The following is an 18,818-nucleotide window of genomic DNA, read 5'->3' on the forward strand; positions in this document are numbered from 1 at the left end:
ATGGAAATGGCGTGCGTCTGGCCCCGTCGACGAGTCCATCGAAAGAGGCAGCGCGAGTGCCGATCGGGATTGTCAACTTTGAGCCGACTGTTGCTCCTGTTGGCTCCCCGAACTCGCCGACAAGGAGACCCGTCATCAAGGACTCGTCTCGCATCAGCTCTCCAGCCTCTTTCGTTCAACTTCCAACAGGGTTTTCAGTTGGGGGAGGCCACGTGATAGCGACGGTAGATCCAGCTGAACGAGAGGATGGAGAAGTGGAGCCAAAGGTGTTTGTGCCCTATGAACGAGTACCCAATCTACCTCCACGCAAGGTCGAAGTGGAGAGAAAGAAGCGGCTTTACGAATCTATTGACGTCGGGGCGCTACTAAAGGAGCGTATGGATAAATTCTACAGCTCATCTGTGTACCAGAAACTCGAAATGGACACCAGTGGATCCGCCAAAATGGTCCTCGACAGTCTGGAGCTTTATCTATTTGACGACGAAAGCTACGAGATCCACGAGCCTCAAGAATGGATCCGGTTAGGTCGCAAACTGAACGGAAGTGTGCGTATACCAGTCACCGCAGCATCTTACAACGTTCGTGGCGTAGTTACCGCTTGGCTTGAGGCATATGTGGTGGGCTATAACTCGGAAAAGGGACTGTTTTCGGTAGAATTCCAGCGTCAGGACAAGACGGAAATCAAAGAGTGCCGACGACTGGATGTTTGCTTCAAGGCTGAAGACCCCAACAACTTTGCAGATCGATATGTAGCAGCCCAACTGGCACGCGTTCAAGCCCAGAACCTGCTTCGGAAGAGTTTCTACATCGACTGTATGCCACTGGAAGAACTGCACAAGTTGGGCAATGCCAGTTTGGGGAAGATCGTTCGCATGGCAACCGCTGTCTTCCACGGGAAGAGTCTTCGAACCCCGGACACGACGCGTATCGTGCACGAAATCCAGCTCAGCTACGTACGCACAATGTGCAGGATCGTGTTCGACTCCCACCACGAGATGGGGAGAAACGCAGATATTTTTCGAGGTTTTCTAACGAAAGAGGAGGAAGTACCAGCGGATCCTTGTCCGAGAGTAATTGTCCCGTATCCTAACAAAGCCAAGAGAACGATCGCGCCTCCCGTCGACTACGCGGATCAATTCATTGGCTTCTCCTTCCAGACATTCCTCACGTCACCCGAAGCCTTGTCAGCTCTGATCAAGGTGAACGAAGAGTGCTACCGTATCCTACAACTGGAGCTTTTTAGTGTGAAGCCAGGTCGAAGTGTTAAACTCGAAGAGTTCCAGCAGCGACAACAAGCTCTGGAGCGTGCAGTACTCAAGACGATCACGGAGGAATGGCCGGTCAAGGTCGCCTCGATCATCAAAACCTCGCTTGGAAATGTAGGCAAAGGCTGGTACTACTTACAAGAGTCCCGGCAAGACACGTACGAGTTCAGTAAGCTCCGTTCGCTGCTCCGACGCGTCAATTTGTCCATGAAGGACACGCTTCGCTTTCTCACTGATCACTCCCTACATCAGTTCCACGACTTCGTCAAGAACGCTACACTGGGGGACGTACACATCGTCGATGCCAAGACAGCGTTCGTGGCGTATCCCGACTTGAACCGCCACAAACTCGGCGACATCAAGTGGCAGCACATGTGTCTAGAGCGGCAACTTTTGGGCCCGACATCATTGTTCACCGTGAACCTCAGTGTTTCAACAGAACTTTACGTGATTAATCAACGCGAAGTGGACGCAGCAGCTCAAGTGCACGCTAGTTGGCGACCGAAAGACCCCGAAGACGCCTCCGAAGAGAACCCACACCACCTTGTAGAACCCAAAACGGGTAATATCTTCTCGTTCAGCACGAAACATCGCCACGTTCAAGACGGCGGTACTTGACATCTTCATGAAAGATGCTGGACAACCTGAAGACCATCAAACAAGTGGAGCAAATGGTCATGAGCAAACTCTTCTGGAGTAGCTTGCCCTGTCTCTCGTGTGTCAGTGCGAATGAAGACTGGGTCATAACGCTACGTGAGAGTATCGACGCTCTCATGGACAAGGCGGCCATCCCGTTACGAGCGTATCTCCAGCGCTATGAGACGTACATCCCCTTCATTAACGTCAAAGAGGACGAGTATCTGGCTGACTTCCAAGCTCAACAACCTCCCAACCTCTCTATGATCCAGGAGGCTATCAAGAAACACTACCAGGAAGCCAACACGGTGGAAGATCTCATTCCAACGACGAATGTCGAGTTGGGGATGTACTCTGTCAACTGCCTGAGTATTCGCACGCTCTTAGCTGAGAAACATCGACGTCTAGCGAAGAAACTGCTGGATCTGCAGCTGAAAAACTCTACTGGGTTAGCCAAAGAACTGTTGGAGAAGTTCGAGATGGTTAACCGACAGCTGCAGAAGACGCCGCAGAATATCGAAGAACTGACCGAGATGAACGCGTACTTGGAAGGAGTCTCGTCTCAGATCGCTCCGCTGTTGACGCAGAGTCAGCAGCTCGTCAAGTATCGACTGGTATTGGACTACTTGCAGTATCCCTACGACCGAGATGACTTCATGACGATCTGGAAAGTGCGTTTGTGCCCGAACAAGATCAACGAGCAGATGAAGCGGATGACGCACATGCTGCAGATGCAGAAGACCCAGTTCTCGACCGAAATGAACGAGCAGCAAACGGAGTTCGCAGAGACGTTGAGGATTCTACACGGTGAAGTGGACGGCTTCCGACAATACACAGACATCGCTCGGCTGGATCAAGTGTACAAGTACGTGGTAAACATCGAGCAGAAGATCGCAAAGGCCGATGACGATTCCAAGCTCTTTAACTCTCGCGAGGTTCTCTTCGGTCAGGAACTCACAGACTACGACGAGATCCAGAAGATACGACGCGACTTTGAGCCGTACTCTTTGCTCTGGAAGACAGCCAATAACTGGCTGAGGGAGCAAAAGAAGTGGATGGATGGAGCGTTCTTGGACATCAACGGCGAAGAGATCGAGACGTTTGTTGAGGCCAATTGGGCGTCGATCCAGAAGGCTCTCAAGCAGTTCGAGAAGCTCAACGTCAAAGGCTGTTCCAGTATCGCAGCGATGATCAAGGATAACATCGCCGAGTTCCGGCCTCATGTCCCGCTCATCTTGTCCATGCGTAACCCAGGCATGCAAGATCGCCACTGGAGTCAAATTAACCAGGAGATTGGCATGACATTCCGACCTGATCGGAGCATGAAGTTGAGCTATGTGCTTGAACTGGGTCTTGAGAAACATATCGATGCTATTTCACGTATCGGGGAGACAGCAGGCAAGGAGTATCAGATTGAGAAGACGCTCAACGCTATGGAGGAACAATGGGCAGGCGTTAACTTAACTATCGTCGACTACCGCGAGACAGAGACGTTTGTGCTGAAAGGTGTGGACGAGGTCCAAGCGCTACTGGACGAACAGATCACAACGACTCAGGCGATGCAGTTCTCGTCGTTCAAGAAGCCGTTCGAAGAGCGAATCAACCGGTGGGAACGCACACTCAGCACCGTGTCGGATGTGCTGGATGAGTGGATCCAAGTGCAGCGCAGTTGGCTCTATCTTCAGCCGATCTTCGACTCTCCGGATATCAACAAGCAGCTCCCAACTGAAGGCAAACGCTTCGCTACTGTGGACAAAAACTGGCGTCAAACTCTGGCTGCAGCCAAGCAGAAACCCAGTGTCATCACCTATTGTAACAACGACAAGTTGTTGGATCGCTTCCAAGAGAGTAATCGGTTCTTGGAGCAAGTTCAAAAGGGATTGAGCGACTTCCTCGAGACGAAGCGGTCGGCTTTTAGTCGCTTCTACTTCCTCTCGAACGAGGAGCTGCTCTCGATTCTGTCGGAGAGTAAAGACGTCAAGCTGGTGCAGCCTCATCTCAAGAAATGCTTCGAAGGGATCGTGTCGGTGGAATTCCAGGAAGACCTCACGATCACAGCAATGATCTCCGCCGAAGGAGAGAAAGTAGCCATGACGAAGCCTGTGAACCCCGTGAACAAGAACGTGGAGCACTGGATGACGGAAGTGGAAGATATGATGCGTGTATCCATCCGCGACGTCATGTACCAGGCCATTCAGGACTACACGAAGATCCCACGCACCAAGTGGATCCAGAAATGGCCCGGTATGTGCGTCTTGAACGGCAGTCAATTCCACTGGACTCGAGAGATGGAGGAGGAGATGGCGGCGTCCGGAAGTGACGGAGTCCAGCGGATGATGGAGCGGCAGCTAGCTCAACTGGCAGATATGGTGCAGATGGTACGAGGACATCTCGACAAACTCGCACGTGTGAGTGTCGGAGCCTTGGCTGTCATTGACGTGCACGCTCGAGACGTGACGATGCGGCTGGTGAACAACAAAGTGAGCTCGAAAGACGACTTCATGTGGTCTAGTCAGCTCCGATACTACTGGGAAGACGATTTGTTCGCCGACATGGTCTCAGCGCGTCGTCCGTACGGCTACGAGTATCTCGGCAACTCGTTCCGCTTGGTCATCACTCCTTTAACAGATAAATGTTACATGACACTCATGGCAGCGCTGCAGATGACGCTGGGCGGAGCTCCGGCTGGACCTGCAGGTACTGGGAAGACTGAGACGACGAAAGATCTGGCCAAGGCTCTAGCCAAGCAATGCGTCGTGTTCAACTGCTCGGACGGTCTGGATTATATCGCAATGGGCAAGTTTTTTAAGGGATTGGCTGCGTGTGGTGCTTGGGCGTGCTTTGACGAGTTCAATCGCATTAATATCGAGGTTTTGTCTGTGATCGGCCAGCAAGTGACTACGCTTCAGCTCGCTATTCGTGCTGGAGATAAGCGCATTATGTTTGAAGACTCGGACATCGCGGTGAATCCGCAATTTGGAGTGTTTATCACGATGAATCCAGGTTACGCCGGTCGTTCCGACTTGCCGGATTCCCTTGCTGCGCTGTTCCGACCTGTGGCGATGATGGTGCCGGACTATGCGATGATCGGAGAGATCATGTTCTTTGCTTACGGCTACGAGAAGGCCAAACAATGCGGAGCGAAAATGGTCACGACGTTCAAATTGTGCTCCGAGATGTTGTCGTCTCAGTCTCACTATGACTACGGTATGAGAGCCGTCAAGACGGTGATCACAGCAGCTGGAAACTACAAGCGCTCGGACCCTGAGATGGACGAAGAAGTTCTGCTGCTTCGTGCGTTGCAGGACGTCAATCTGCCGAAGTTCCTTGCGCACGATATTCCGCTATTTGGAGGCATCATCAGCGATTTATTCCCCGGTAAAAGCCGCCCACAACTTAATCTGGGAGCGTTGATTCGAGTGATTAAGCTGACGATAGAGAAACAGCATCTGCAGGCGCATCCGTTCTTCCTCATGAAGGTTATTCAGCTGTACGAGACGCTCTGTGTACGTCACGGTTTGATGGTCGTGGGCTCCACAGGTGGAGGGAAATCCGCCAATCTCGACGTCCTCGCTGACGCTCTTACCGAGTTAAAGCAGCTTGGGGAGATTGGGCATGCGTACGAAAAGGTTCTAAGATACCAATTAAACCCAAAGTCCATCACAATGGGTCAGCTTTATGGCGAGTTTGACGCCAACACCCACGAGTGGCAGGACGGAGTGTTGTCGACGCTGTACCGAGAAGCTGCTAGTGACACCAAATCCGACCGCAAGTGGGTGATCTTCGACGGCCCCGTGGACGCAATCTGGATTGAGAACATGAATACTGTACTCGATGATAACAAGAAGCTCTGTCTGGCTAGCGGAGAGATTATCCAGATGTCCAACGAGATGACGATGATGTTTGAAGTGGAGGATTTGTCCGTGGCTTCCCCCGCCACGGTGAGTCGAACAGGTATGGTGTACATGGAACCAAGTTCTTTGGGCTTTGATCCGCTTGTGACGAGTTGGTTGGAGAAGGTTGTCCGTGATATTGGACTGGGCAGTGCGCCTCCGGTCGTCCAGCTGTGCTTGCAACTTCATCTCTTGCTGGACGTCTACCTACGTCCAGCTCTACAGTTCGTGACGAGTTATGTGAAGGAATGGCTGCCTCAGATTCCGTCTAACTTGGTGCAGAGTCTGCTGCGATTGCTCGATTGTTTCTTCTTCCCGATGCAAGGGGACGAGAAGAAAGAAGCCAAACTGGAGCGTGTGGGGGGTTACTTGAAGAATATTGAAAGCTTCTTCCTCTTCTCGCTCGTCTGGTCCGTTGGAGCAACAGGCAACGACGCAGGTCGCGATCGCTTTGACGCTTATCTCCGTGACGAAATGATCGGGAACAACGTCAAGAAGCCATTCCCAGCAGCAGGACAAGTATACGACTACTCGTTCGATCTCACCAAGGAGAACTGGGTCCTGTGGCTCCAGACTATCCCCACTTTTACTATCGATTCCTCAGCGTCGTTTTCTGAGTTGGTAGTGCCTATTGCGGACTCTGTACGCTCGACATTCTTGATGAATCTGACACTGCCCTTGGGTGTACACATGCTCATTGTCGGACCGACAGGGACAGGCAAGACGATCAACGTGAACCAGTTCTTGGAGAAGTCGAACCCAGACAAATACATCCCCTTGAGTATGGCCTTTTCAGCTCAGAGTAGTGCAAACCAAACGCAAGATTTTATCGATTCCAAGATGGAGAAGCGACGCAAAGGCGTGTTCGGGCCCACAGCCGGCAAGAAGTTCATCATCTACGTGGACGACCTCAATATGCCCAAGCAGGAGGAATACTTCGCCCAACCTCCTATCGAGATCTTACGCCAATGGTTCGATCAAGGAGGCTGGTACGACCGCAAGCTGCTCACGTTCCGCACCATCATCGACGTCGTGTTCGTGTGCTCCATGGGGCCTCCTGGAGGTGGCCGCAACCCGATCACTCAGCGGTTCGTACGGCACTTTAACATTGTGGGATACACTGAGATGTCCAACGAGAGTAAAGCCATCGTGTTCGAGACTATAGTGGGGAACTTCCTCAGTCGCTTCTCGGAAGAGATTCGGCCTCCTCAGATCGCCAAGAAGCTCGTCCAAGCGTCCATTGTCATCTACAACACTGTCATTGCCGAGCTGCTCCCCACTCCAGCCAAGTCGCACTACACGTTCAATCTTCGAGATCTTGCCAAGGTTTTCCAGGGTGTTTTGATGGGAGACTCGAAGCGCATCACGAAGCTGGAGCAAATGCTGCGACTCTGGGTGCACGAGAACATGCGCGTGTTTAAAGATCGCTTCACTACGCCGAGCGATCACGACTGGTTCATGGAGTTACTTCAGACTCAAGTAGCGACAGTCTTTGGCGAATCGCTGGGGGTTTCTAGAACGTCTACAAACTCTAAGAAAGCAGCTTGGGGTCTGGTGCACCCAACGCCAACGTTATTCTATGGAGATTACATGATCCCAGGAGCTGACCCCAAAGTCTACGAGGAGATCTCGGACGTGGACAAGCTACAGGCTCAAGTGGAGGAATATCTGAACGACTACAATGCGGAGAGTAGCGCCCCCATGAACCTCGTGCTCTTTATGAACGCTATCGAGCACGTTTCGCGCATTGCTCGAGTCATTCGACAGCCGCAGGGCAACGCGTTGCTGCTCGGTGTCGGCGGTAGTGGACGTCAGTCTCTTACCCGACTGGCTGCGTATATGGCCGAGTATTCGTGCACTCAGATTGAGATCTCCAAGGGCTATGGGGTGGCTGAATGGCGAGATGACCTAAAGAAATGTCTCATGAAGGCAGGTATTGACGAGAAGCCGCTGGTTTTTCTCTTCTCAGACGTCCAGATCGTGCACGAAGCCATGCTGGAAGACATCAACAACGTGCTCAACTCTGGCGACGTTCCCAATCTGTACGCACCTGAAGATCTGGACCAGATCAGTCAACACTGTCGAGCTTACTGCGTCAAGAAGAGGATCCCTCCGACCAAGCTCAACACGTTCGCTCAGTACATTCTTCTGGTGCGACAGAATCTGCACCTCGTGCTGTGTATGAGTCCACTGGGCGGCCTCTTTCGAGATCGCATCCGCATGTTCCCGTCGTTAGTGAATTGCTGTACGATCGACTGGTTCAGTGAATGGCCAGCCGAAGCTTTGCAGTCCGTGGCTGCCAGTGCCTTATCGTCGGGAGATTTCCAGCTCACTGGCGAAGCTGCCGTAACGTCTGGAGAGGAAGAATCCGCAGAAGCGAAGGCAGCGAAGGCAGCAGCCTCGAAATCCGTCGTCAGTCTCTTCCAGACGATCCACCAGAGTGTCGAGAAGGAGTCGGTCGCGTTTTTCGAGAAGCTTCGGAGATACAACTACGTGACGCCCACGAGTTATCTCGAGCTGTTGCATACGTTCAAGACGGTGTTGCTACTGAAGCGGGAGGAGGTCCAGTCGAAGCGCTCTCGACTCCAGAATGGTGTGGACAAGATCATCGCTACGAAGGAGCAGGTTGCAGGGATGCAGGAGCAGCTGGTTGCTCTAAAGCCTCAGCTAGAGAAGACGCAGATCGAAGTGGAAGAGATGATGAAGCAGATCACGTTGGACAAGAAAGACGCCGACGAGACCAAGGCGATCGTAGAGAAGGAGGAGCAGATCGCCAACAAGAAAGCAGCAGAGACCAAGGAGATCGCCGACGACGCTCAGCGAGACTTGGACGAAGCGCTGCCCGCTCTTGAAGCAGCTGTGCAGTGTCTGAACAAGCTGAAAAAGTCGGATATCGACGAAGTCAAGGCGCTGAAGAACCCCCCGCACGGTGTCAAGCTCACGATGGAGGCTGCGTGTATTATCTTCGGTATTAAACCCACGATGAAGGCGGACCCGGACAAGGCCGGGCAGAAGGTGAAAGATTACTGGGAGAGCGCACAGAAGACCATCTTGGGTAACGCCAAGAAGCTCATGGAGGATATGCTCAAGTTCGACAAGGACAATATCGGAGACAAGATCATCCAGGAGCTGGATCGGTACATTGAGATGGACGAGTTCTCTCCTGCTGCAGTCAGGAAGGCCAGTGTGGCCTGCGAGGCGATCTGCATGTGGGTTCGAGCCATGCACACGTACCACAATGTAGCCAAGATGGTGGAGCCCAAGAAGGTCGTTCTCGCAACCGCACAAGCCGAACTTGACGTCACGATGCGCGTGCTCGCGGACGCCAAGGCGCGTCTCCAAGCTGTCGTGGAACGTCTCGCCGAACTGGAAAGAAACTACAACAATGCAGTGGACAAGAAAGACCAACTAGTGCGTGACGTTCGACAGTGTGAGATCCGTCTCGAGTCTGCGTTGAAGCTGATTGGTCTGCTTGGGGGAGAGGAGACTCGATGGGCTGCTACGATTCGCCAATTGAACTTCGACTACACCAACTTGGTCGGCGACGTCATCATCTCTGCAGCTACAATCAGCTACTTGGGAACGTTCACTAGCGAGTTCCGGGAGTCGTGTGTGTCGACGTGGTATGCAGCCTTAGAAGAGCTCAAGCTTCCGCATACAAGAGGCTGCAACATCATCACAACGTTAGCAGATCCAGTCAAAGTGCGAGGCTGGCAGATCGCTGGCTTACCTTCGGATAATTTATCTGTCCAGAACGGGTTAATAATGGCTCGTGCAAGGCGGTGGTCGCTACTGATTGACCCACAAGGTCAGGCCAATCGGTTTATTAAGAATCTGGGCAAAGACGCGTCCGAGAACGGTCTAGACGTGGTGAAGCTGACGGATAAAGGGTTCTTGAAGACGCTAGAGAACGGGATTCGATTCGGGAAGTGGATTCTACTGGAGAATGTAGGGGAGAGTCTGGACGCCACTTTGGAGCCCGTTCTACTTCAAAACAAGTTCCGACAAGGAGGCCAGGTGGTCATGAAGCTGGGAGATTCGACCGTGCCGTACAACCCAGCCTTCCGCTTCTACATGACCACGAAGCTGCCCAACCCGCACTACCCGCCAGAGACGTCAGTTAAAGTGACGTTACTCAACTATACCATTACCCCGAAGGGTCTAGAAGATCAAGCCTTAGGTGTTGTAGTCCAAGAAGAAATGCCTGAACTAGCAGAGAAGAAGAACTCGCTGGTCGTAGCCAATGCGCGAATGAAAGCAGAGCTGGTGGAGATTGAGAACAAGATCCTGTACATGTTGGCCAACTCGAAAGGGAACATTCTGGACGATACCGAACTTATCGACACCTTGGGCAAGGCTAAAGTGACATCCGAAGATATCAACGAGAAGATGGCCGAAGCAGAAATCACCGAGAAGGCCATCGATGAGTCACGTGAACGCTACCGTGGCGTGGCTTTCCGCGCCTCGTTGCTGTTCTTCTGCATCGCAGACCTGGCACTGGTGGATCCAATGTATCAGTATTCGCTGCCGTGGTTTGTGTCGCTCTTCATCAAGAGTATTCACAGCGCCACGGAGAGTGACCAACTGGAAATGAGACTCGCTCACCTCAACGACTCGGCCACGTACTCACTCTACCGCAACATATGCCGCTCTCTCTTTGAAGAACACAAACTACTCTTCTCATTCCTTCTCACAATCAAGTTGTTAATGGGACCTCGGAAGATTGACATGTTGGAATGGCGCTTCTTGATATCTGGATCCACGTCCAGCTCCATCGAGGCCCCGAATCCAGATACTTCGTGGGTAGAAGACCGAATGTGGCGTGAGGTTTGCGCGTTATCGTCCTTGCCAGCATTTGAGACCTTGGCCTCTTCAATGGCCACCAATACGTCGCAATGGCGCAAGATCTTCGACTCTGCGGACCCACAAGTTGAACGCCTGCCACTGGCTTTGGATTTGTCGCTCAACTCGTTTCAGAAGCTCTGCGTGCTGCGCTGCATCCGACCTGACAGAATGACCGAAGCCATGCAGAATTTCGTAGCTGAACACATCGGCCGTCGCTTTATTGAGCCTCCGCCGTTTGATCTCGCAGGCTCGTTCGCAGATTCGACAGTGATCACTCCCATCATCTTCGTACTATCTACGGGCTCTGATCCAGCCAAGGAGTTGCTGGTGTTTGCCGAGACCATGAAGATGAACCGCAAACTCAACTCCATCTCACTAGGTCAAGGCCAAGGACCATTAGCCACCAAAATGATCGAGGAAGCCGTGACGAGTGGCAAGTGGGTTCTACTTCAGAACTGCCACTTGGCCATCAGCTGGATGCCGCAGCTTGAACGCATATGCGACGAGTTGAATCCGGACGCAACACATCGAGACTTTCGCCTGTGGCTAACTAGTAGACCGAGTACAGCATTCCCGACTTCAGTGCTTCAGAATGGCGTAAAAATGACGAAGGAGCCGCCGAAGGGGATTCGGGCTAACTTGCGTAACTCGTACATTAAGCTCACGAACGACACGCTGGACGCCACATCGAAACCTGACCAGTTCCGTAAACTCCTGTTCGGTCTCAGTTTCTTCCACGCTGTCGTGATCGAGCGAAAGCGCTTCGGTCCATTAGGCTGGAACATTCCGTACGCCTTTAATGATACGGACTATGACATAAGTCGTGCACAACTTGAAATGTTCCTGGATTTCTACGACGAAGTTCCCTACAAGGTGCTGTGTGTTATGACGTCGGTGGTCAACTACGGTGGTCGTGTGACGGATGATAAGGACATGCGCACGATTGACGTCATCCTCGAAGGTTTCTTCAATGCGCAGATTCTGGAGGATGGATACAAATTTTCTTCCAGTGGCTCGTACTATTCCCTCACAGCAGACCCTGATGATCCACTCGCAAGCTACTTGAGCTACATCGATGAATTGCCATTGAACCCAGAGCCTGAAGTCTTCGGGATGCATGACAACGCAAACATCACGTGTGCATTAGCGGAAACGTTCCACACGTTTGACATCATTCTAGCGCTTCAACCTCGTGCTGCTGCAGATGCAAGGGGACAGTCAAGAGAAAGTCTCATCGAACAACAAGCCCAATCGATCATGGATCGCCTGCCTCCACTGTTCGAAGTGGAGCACATTAGTCTGCGGTATCCTGTCATGTACGAAGAATCGATGAACACCGTGTTGGTGCAAGAAGTACAGCGCTACAACGCACTGCTTCGAGTCCTTCAAGTGTCGCTCCCAAGTCTGCAACGTGCTCTCCGTGGTCTCATTGTCATGTCACCGCAGCTGGAGGCGATGGCTACGTGTTTGTTCAACCAGAAAGTGCCTCCTCAATGGGAGAAAAAGGCGTATCCGTCTTTGAAAGCTCTTGGAGGCTGGGTCGACGATCTACTGGAGCGTCTGCAATTTCTGACAAAGTGGGTTGACAACGGTATCCCCCCAGTATTTTGGCTGTCCGGGTTCTTCTTCCCGCAAGGATTCTTGACTGGAATCCTACAGAATCACGCTCGACAGTTTGGCTTGGCTATCGACTCGCTGTCCTTCGACTTCCTCATGCAAAGCCAGATAGCCGACAGCATCAAAACGAAACCAGAGAAAGGAGGGTGCTACATGACGGGGCTCTTTCTGGAAGGTGCTCGATGGGACAGAATCTCCCACTCGCTTGTGGATCCACTCCCCAAGGAGCTATTCGCTCGCATGCCGGTGGTGCATTTACTGCCTGTACAAGACCGTCAAGCCCCTCAGAGCAGCATTTATCGCTGTCCAGTGTACAAGATTCTTACGAGGACAGGAACACTTTCAACCACAGGCCACTCGACCAATTTCGTTTTCTGGATCGATATCCCGTCCGACAAGAGAACAATTTTTCGGAACTCGCTCGTATCGGAGACCAATCTTCAGCTGCAGTTCGCAGACCAGGACTACTGGATCAAGGCTGGTGTTGCCTGTTTCCTCTCGCTCATGTACTAGTATTCGTCTTAAAAGAAATTCAATTTTTTTTATTTTCGAGAAATGTTATGCAAGTTTTACGACGCCTAGGTGCGCTAGATCCGACCACGGAATGGTACGTGGATACACTAGCTGTGCAGTTTGGTTCACGCCGCCATTCGGCAAGATCGTGTACACGTAGATGTTGGTAAAGCGCACACGGGTCAGCTTCATGGCCAGCACTGAAAAAATATCCTCGGTCGCCACCAGATATTTGTGATTTGCAATGAGATATCCATTCCCATAGACGGCGTCGATGGAGGCGTAGCGCTTCCTGTTGCGAAAGAGGTAATTGTCGTAGCCTGAATCACCCCGTAGCGCTTGCTTAAAGCCGCACCTGTAGCTGTTTCGAATGAAGTTAGCTGTTCTTCTCCTGTGTCGAAGTATCTTCCGTGTCGGTGTTGTACGTTTTCGTCCGATCTTTACTCTTGCGTTGAGTGTCGGATAATCTTTCGAATGAGAATGTAGACAGCCAAACACATCATCGGACTGAAGATACAGATAACCGTCGATATCACGACAGTCTTACGGTCCACTGTGATCTCGTGAATGGTCCAGAATTTCATTGGCGAAAGCTTCGCGAGGAACGGACTGACGTTGATGACACCTAGCCAGTAGTCTTCCTCCGCAAAGTCGACTACAACTTTCCGCAAAGCCGGTAGGGCATCCACTAGCGCGACACGATAGCTGAAGCCGAGCTCGAATGCAGCAAACGCAAGCACCGGGTCGATTCTCTCGTGGAAAAAGTAGCTTAGAACACTCGTCACGTTCAAGAAAAAAGTGAGCAGATCAGCGTGAGCCAATTCGGGACGATAGTGAACTGAACGACGGCCAGTCAGTTCGCTTCCGATGGCAAGACAGAGCTCTGTGAGGGTGTAGTATCCCGTTGAGATGGGTGGGATACGAACACGAGTACGCCACGATAGAGAAGCGCATTCGAGATCGTAGCAAACGCGTCACCTACCCAAAAGATGCCCCTTACGAAGTCTTTGGTAGATGACGAAAAACAACACTCCGAGATCGAACAGCACATCGATAGCGAAGATGCCGTGAATACTGTGTGTCCACGCCCACGAATCGTGGAGAGATGCGAATGCGTGCCACTCAGTGCCCCAGTTCAGTTGCTGGATCACTTGGTAGCTGCCAGTGGATAATTTCAATGTTGGATTGAGCCACGGGGTCGTCAATGTAGCCTCCCATCCGATACGCTGTACGAACTTCCCTTGCCGGGTCGACACTGTGGATTTGGGGAAAGCTTTTAAAAAGCCAGAAATTGTCACTCTCAATGCCCAGGAACTCAGCACTCGTAAAGTGAGGCTCAGACTCGTATGGGTAGTTGAAAGCTATGGCAAACTGGTGCGTCACTTCCGTAGCTTGCATGTCTTTGATGGGTGCGAGAATGACGAGCAAAGCTGCTCCACTCTGGTACTGCCGACCCACTTAAAAATCCTGTGTAGAAACCAACGCTGACAGCAACATCGTCTCCTTCGGATTACTCTTCTGACGCATCAAAAAGTACATTCGTAGTTGCGTCACGGCTTCATCCGTTGCGACGATCAGATCAAGTGAACAATCGATAACAGGAGCGATCAACTCAACCTCTGCAAGATATTCGAGATCTCTCGTAGCGTGCGACTGCAGCGACGTGAAGATGAATCGCGAGAAAGTGTTGCCGTTACGGATTCGTCATATCCGGGAACGTTTGTGCACTCGGTGAAGGAAATCTCGTTGTCGGTCAAGAGGAAAGTCGAGTCGCCTCTCAGAGCGGTCGATCCTTTGAGAACCCTCTGAGCCAGTGGACTCTCGTTGATCGTTGCATCTCCAGCATAGGCGACAATAAGCTTAGACTCGTGAATGGTGGTCCCCAAGTCATTGGACTCGAAGCCTCGTAGAACTGTAATAGGCGCCACAAACGTTTTGACTGAGATGACCACGTACCAAAGAGCAATGGCGAACACTATAACGCGATGCAGAAGCCGAAAAACCTCAAACTTCCCCACAGCTTCCATCGACTCTATCGTCCCCATCGACTGGGCCCCATCCACGCGTGGCTGCACTGGTGGAGGCATGGTTGCTTGAAAAGTGTCGCTTGCTATATTGAGAGCAACGTCTCCAATGGTCGGGTCCTTGTGCAACTGAAATCGGATGAGAATTCGCCGAACTTCCTGACGATCACTAGGTTCAGCAAGTCTTCGCTGTCAACTGTAGACAGGGAGACTTCAATTCAATCCGACCAGCTTTCAAAACCTCGACAATAAGAGAACGAGGAAGCGAAGCGTTTTGCGAGTACAACGCCGCAGTCTCCATTCATGGCTCGACAGGCAAAAAGGGCTCACAAGACGGTATATTGAGGAGAATGAACGCCGAGCCAAAGCAGCCGCCCCCATCACAGAACCATCGCGTCGACAACTGGAACAAGACCTCACTTCAGGTCGGTCATTCTCATTCATATAACAAAAAAAGCTGCGGCTAGCGTAGCTTTGCGTTGATACGACAGAGGCCTGGACGTTGCCGAGACTGTCTCAACGAACGAGCTCATCATTAACTAGAAGCAGCAGAAACTCGACAACTTGGCCGTACCGCGTGCCTCACGGCGAGTTTCGGGTGCGATGGGAGCTCCTGTCGGTCTCTGCAGGTGAACTGTTGCGATCTTCTAAGTCGGATTCGATGGAGTTCTAACCAGTTGTGTTCTGAGTACGCGTGGTGTGCTTTCCACTCTTGGAGGAGGCCATTCTTGGAAGATTTACTTGTCTTTATCTTCCCGAGATCGTCAAGTCTAGATAGAGTTCAGGCGGTGAGATGGCCATCCTGAACCAAAGTTGTCTTGGACCTGCGTAAGACCCGACCATGAAGCAGCGTTTTGCTCGCATAGTGGACAAAATCAGCAATAATACTCCTAAAAAGCCGAGCTCAAAGTCAACCGCCGCTCTCGAGGTAATGGCAGCATCTGCAGCATTTGACGATAAGACAGCTCAGTACCGACTTCTTCGGGTCCATTTGCAAGCGGGCCCCAGAGACCGAACTCGAGAAGATCCAATCCAAAATGAGCGGCATGATCCAGCAGCAAGCGGCTTGGCCGACTCGTCCACTGAAGCGTTCTAAAGTCTTTAGAAGTGAGTCGACCTAGAAACTAACCACACACGACGGAAAAGCAGCCACTCCAACACCGTTGAGTGGACGCTCATCATCCATTCTCTATTAGTCGTCCTTCTATCCTTACATGAGGTTGTCGGCCTCGTCTGGAATCCGCACCGTCATGCCTTCCATCTCCTTGGTCACGTGGATCTGGCAGCCCAGCCGCGACCTACAGTAAATAGCAGTATTAGAATGCAACCCACTCGATAGGTTTTTTCGCGGTAGAACGCTCTACGTACGTGTCTGTGAGTCCCCAGGCCAGGTCCAGCATATCCTCCTCCTCCTCGCTCACCTCCGGTAGATTGTCAAAGATGCGCTTCTCGAGCACGAGATGGCAAGTAGAGCAAGCCAATTCTCCACCACACGCGCCCTCAAGCTCCAAGTCGTTCTCCTGGGCCACATCTAGCAGCTTCTCGCCTTCCTCCGCCGTCACCGTCGACTGTTCACCCTCTCCATCCACGAACGTGAACGTCACCTGCGAGAAGTGGCGACTGAGACGTAGAGTACGTCCACTGGCGCCTTGTCTAGCTGCGACTAGAAACTGGGGCGACGGCCGGCGAGTGGTTGAAGAGGCCGCACGGCGCAGCACTGGCGCCAGTCTTGAGGCGAACATGGTTGTCGTTGATGGTCTCTTTTGTTTTTGCGGCTGTGAAGGACCAAACTGGACTGGAGCCTCGAACTTATCTGGAACTCAGCTAACAACAATTTGAAACATTTTACCTTTTCAAATTTGGAGCAATTTTTGAAAAACAATAGCGTCCATTTTATTTATTTCCGTTTTGTATTTTACCGGTAAATCAGTTTCATGTTTGAAATATTATTTGAATTAGCCGCTTTAAATAAATTGTTTATACCGGGAGGGAAGTATTGTGCTCTGCATGAATTTTGGCAAAAATGATTGCCAAAAGTCTGTTTACCATTGTGGTTAGGGATGAAAATCTCGTAGTCAGCGTGTTACTCGCACAGAAAATCTCTAAATAAAAGCTGACCAACTCAGTCTTTGCTGCTGTTTTAGCTTCGGTAACCCCGAATTGCACAGATCAAACTGCATTTCCGACTTTTTTCAATTAACACAAAGTACCCAAAACTTCAATATCATGACGTAGTCTGCGGACTTTCGTTGGCGGGTTGTTTCACTTCTACACGTCTACGTAATCGACGTAGGGTTCATTAGCGACCTCTTTGGACCCAAACCACGCACAATTTATTGCTGGTACAGTTTTTTTCTGCAGAAAGGCGTGGTGTACGAAAAAAAGAGCCCACCCGCACCTCCCGTTGGTCCCAGGACGTCGTAGCTACTGTCAGGTAGTACGCTAAAGACCATTATACCTTCTATATGAACGAGCTGCAGCAATAATTACAAGACGAACATCCAACAGTGACGAATGTGTCACTTTCGACTATCTGCCGGGCGCTGAATTTTGATTTGGGTCTAACTAGAAAAGTCCTGACGAGGGTAGCCCGTGAAAGGGTTCCTCTTGAGGTGAGTTTGCTCAGCTTTTTTTTAAGTCATAGTGATTTTGACATTAATTTTTGTTTAATTTTATCGCTAGGTGGCTAGCAACAAAGCTAAACTTCGTGCACACCCAGAGCAGCTCATTTCATTGACGAACCCTCCAAAGATGGTCACCACGCGTACAGGAGGTACGGGTGGTCGGAAAGAAACACTTAGTGCGTTGTCAAGCTGCCTTTTTTACGCGGTCAGCGTCGTTCAATCTTCGCGGTCCTTGACCATCAAGAATTCGCGTCTTGGGAGACTACGGCGGGGACAATTACGAAATCTTCGTTTCATGGTGCTTTCGTTAAGAGCGTTGTTCCTCTTTTGAGTCTAGCTACATACCACAGTCAAACGCGTCAGATACGTTAACAGACTGATAGTAGCGATGCCCAAATACTTCAAGACGGTATCACTCACGTAGTTGCTGTTTACACGCTAACCCACCGGGGCTTACCTAGGTATACACACAATATCAAGCTTTGAATACGAAAAGACCACACTGAAAACCTTTTACGAGAGCGACAGCACGTACCTCGCCTGCTGCTCGTCCACGTGGGTCTAAAGTAGCTCAAGCGCATGCACATTCATACCATTAGAGCGATCGTCAGCTCCTTTTAGTTGATACTTACACGCAGACCAGTATGGCCGCAGTTGACGACCCAAACGCTTCACCGTAGGCACGTTTCTTGGTCGTTACCTGAATGACAGTTTATCTGGTGGCTGAAGTCGCTATTATGAGATAAAAAGGCTAGTTAAGATCAAGTCCGTTTTGTTAGAGTCGGTTTTACCTATCCAGCAAACTCTGTATTAGAAAGCTTAAGTGTACGGTATTTCACATGCAAAGCACAGTACATGTATCCTGTAGAGCATTATATCGTTCCAAAATGTCGACTGAGTTACAGGTAACATTAGGAGACAGGTAAGAAACATTCAGTCCACCGTAGCTTTTGACAACCGTCGCTCAATTATTTTATAGGGAATTGAGTGTGTTTCATTTTAGCACAATGGAATGCGATGCTAACCTGCCTATGATTGGCTAGCTTGGAAACTCTTGTGTGAATCCCGCGCTGATGCTGGGTAGAGCCCTCGAAATGCAGCACAGCCAAGCTACACGCACAAACACCAACTTGCTATCTCGGCTGCCAATATGGGATTGGAGCCTGAACCAGTTCCCAGCCTTTTCCTAGGCATGCACACGACTGTAAGCCTTCACTTTTTTTTAGCTGTCTCGTCCCGTATTTATTTGACAATCATCCTGACCAGCTTGCCGCCGTGTATTCTAACAAGAGCAACTTTCCGAAGCGGTGCTTGAGATCAAGGCCAAGGCGCATAAAGCTACGAATGGGTTACAGTTTCTTCACCCCGGGGTCGGTCCGGTCGAAGGCCGCCCGATTTGTA

The 18,818-nt window shown here is 51.1% G+C and overlaps 3 protein-coding genes across 3 annotated transcripts; 1 reads left to right on the forward strand and 2 right to left on the reverse strand.

Annotated features, from left to right (window-relative positions):
- Positions 1 to 279: 279 nt before the first annotated feature.
- PITG_01088 (sporangia induced dynein heavy chain) lies at positions 280 to 12,769 on the forward strand (the record flags this gene model as incomplete). Its single annotated transcript, XM_002909563.1, has 3 exons — positions 280 to 311; positions 395 to 1,827; positions 1,929 to 12,769. The coding sequence occupies 3 exons, from the start codon at positions 280 to 282 to the stop codon at positions 12,767 to 12,769; spliced, it is 12,306 nt and encodes a 4,101-aa protein (XP_002909609.1).
- A 45-nt stretch (positions 12,770 to 12,814) lies between these two features.
- Positions 12,815 to 14,796, reverse strand: PITG_01089 (uncharacterized protein; the record flags this gene model as incomplete). Its single annotated transcript, XM_002909564.1, has 8 exons — positions 12,815 to 13,057; positions 13,099 to 13,174; positions 13,268 to 13,650; positions 13,698 to 13,764; positions 13,814 to 13,890; positions 13,964 to 14,226; positions 14,293 to 14,422; positions 14,467 to 14,796. 8 exons carry the CDS (start codon positions 14,794 to 14,796, stop codon positions 12,815 to 12,817), a joined length of 1,569 nt encoding a protein of 522 aa, XP_002909610.1.
- Positions 14,797 to 15,332: 536 nt separating this feature from the next.
- Positions 15,333 to 16,535, reverse strand: PITG_01090 (2Fe-2S ferredoxin, putative; the record flags this gene model as incomplete). Its single annotated transcript, XM_002909565.1, has 4 exons — positions 15,333 to 15,406; positions 15,767 to 15,885; positions 16,008 to 16,091; positions 16,162 to 16,535. 4 exons carry the CDS (start codon positions 16,533 to 16,535, stop codon positions 15,333 to 15,335), a joined length of 651 nt encoding a protein of 216 aa, XP_002909611.1.
- Between the last annotated feature and the right edge of the window lie 2,283 nt (positions 16,536 to 18,818).

The sequence above is a fragment of the Phytophthora infestans genome, genomic scaffold, assembly GCF_000142945.1.
Source record: "Phytophthora infestans T30-4 supercont1.1 genomic scaffold, whole genome shotgun sequence".
Classification (NCBI taxonomy): Eukaryota; Oomycota; class Peronosporomycetes; order Peronosporales; family Peronosporaceae; genus Phytophthora; species Phytophthora infestans.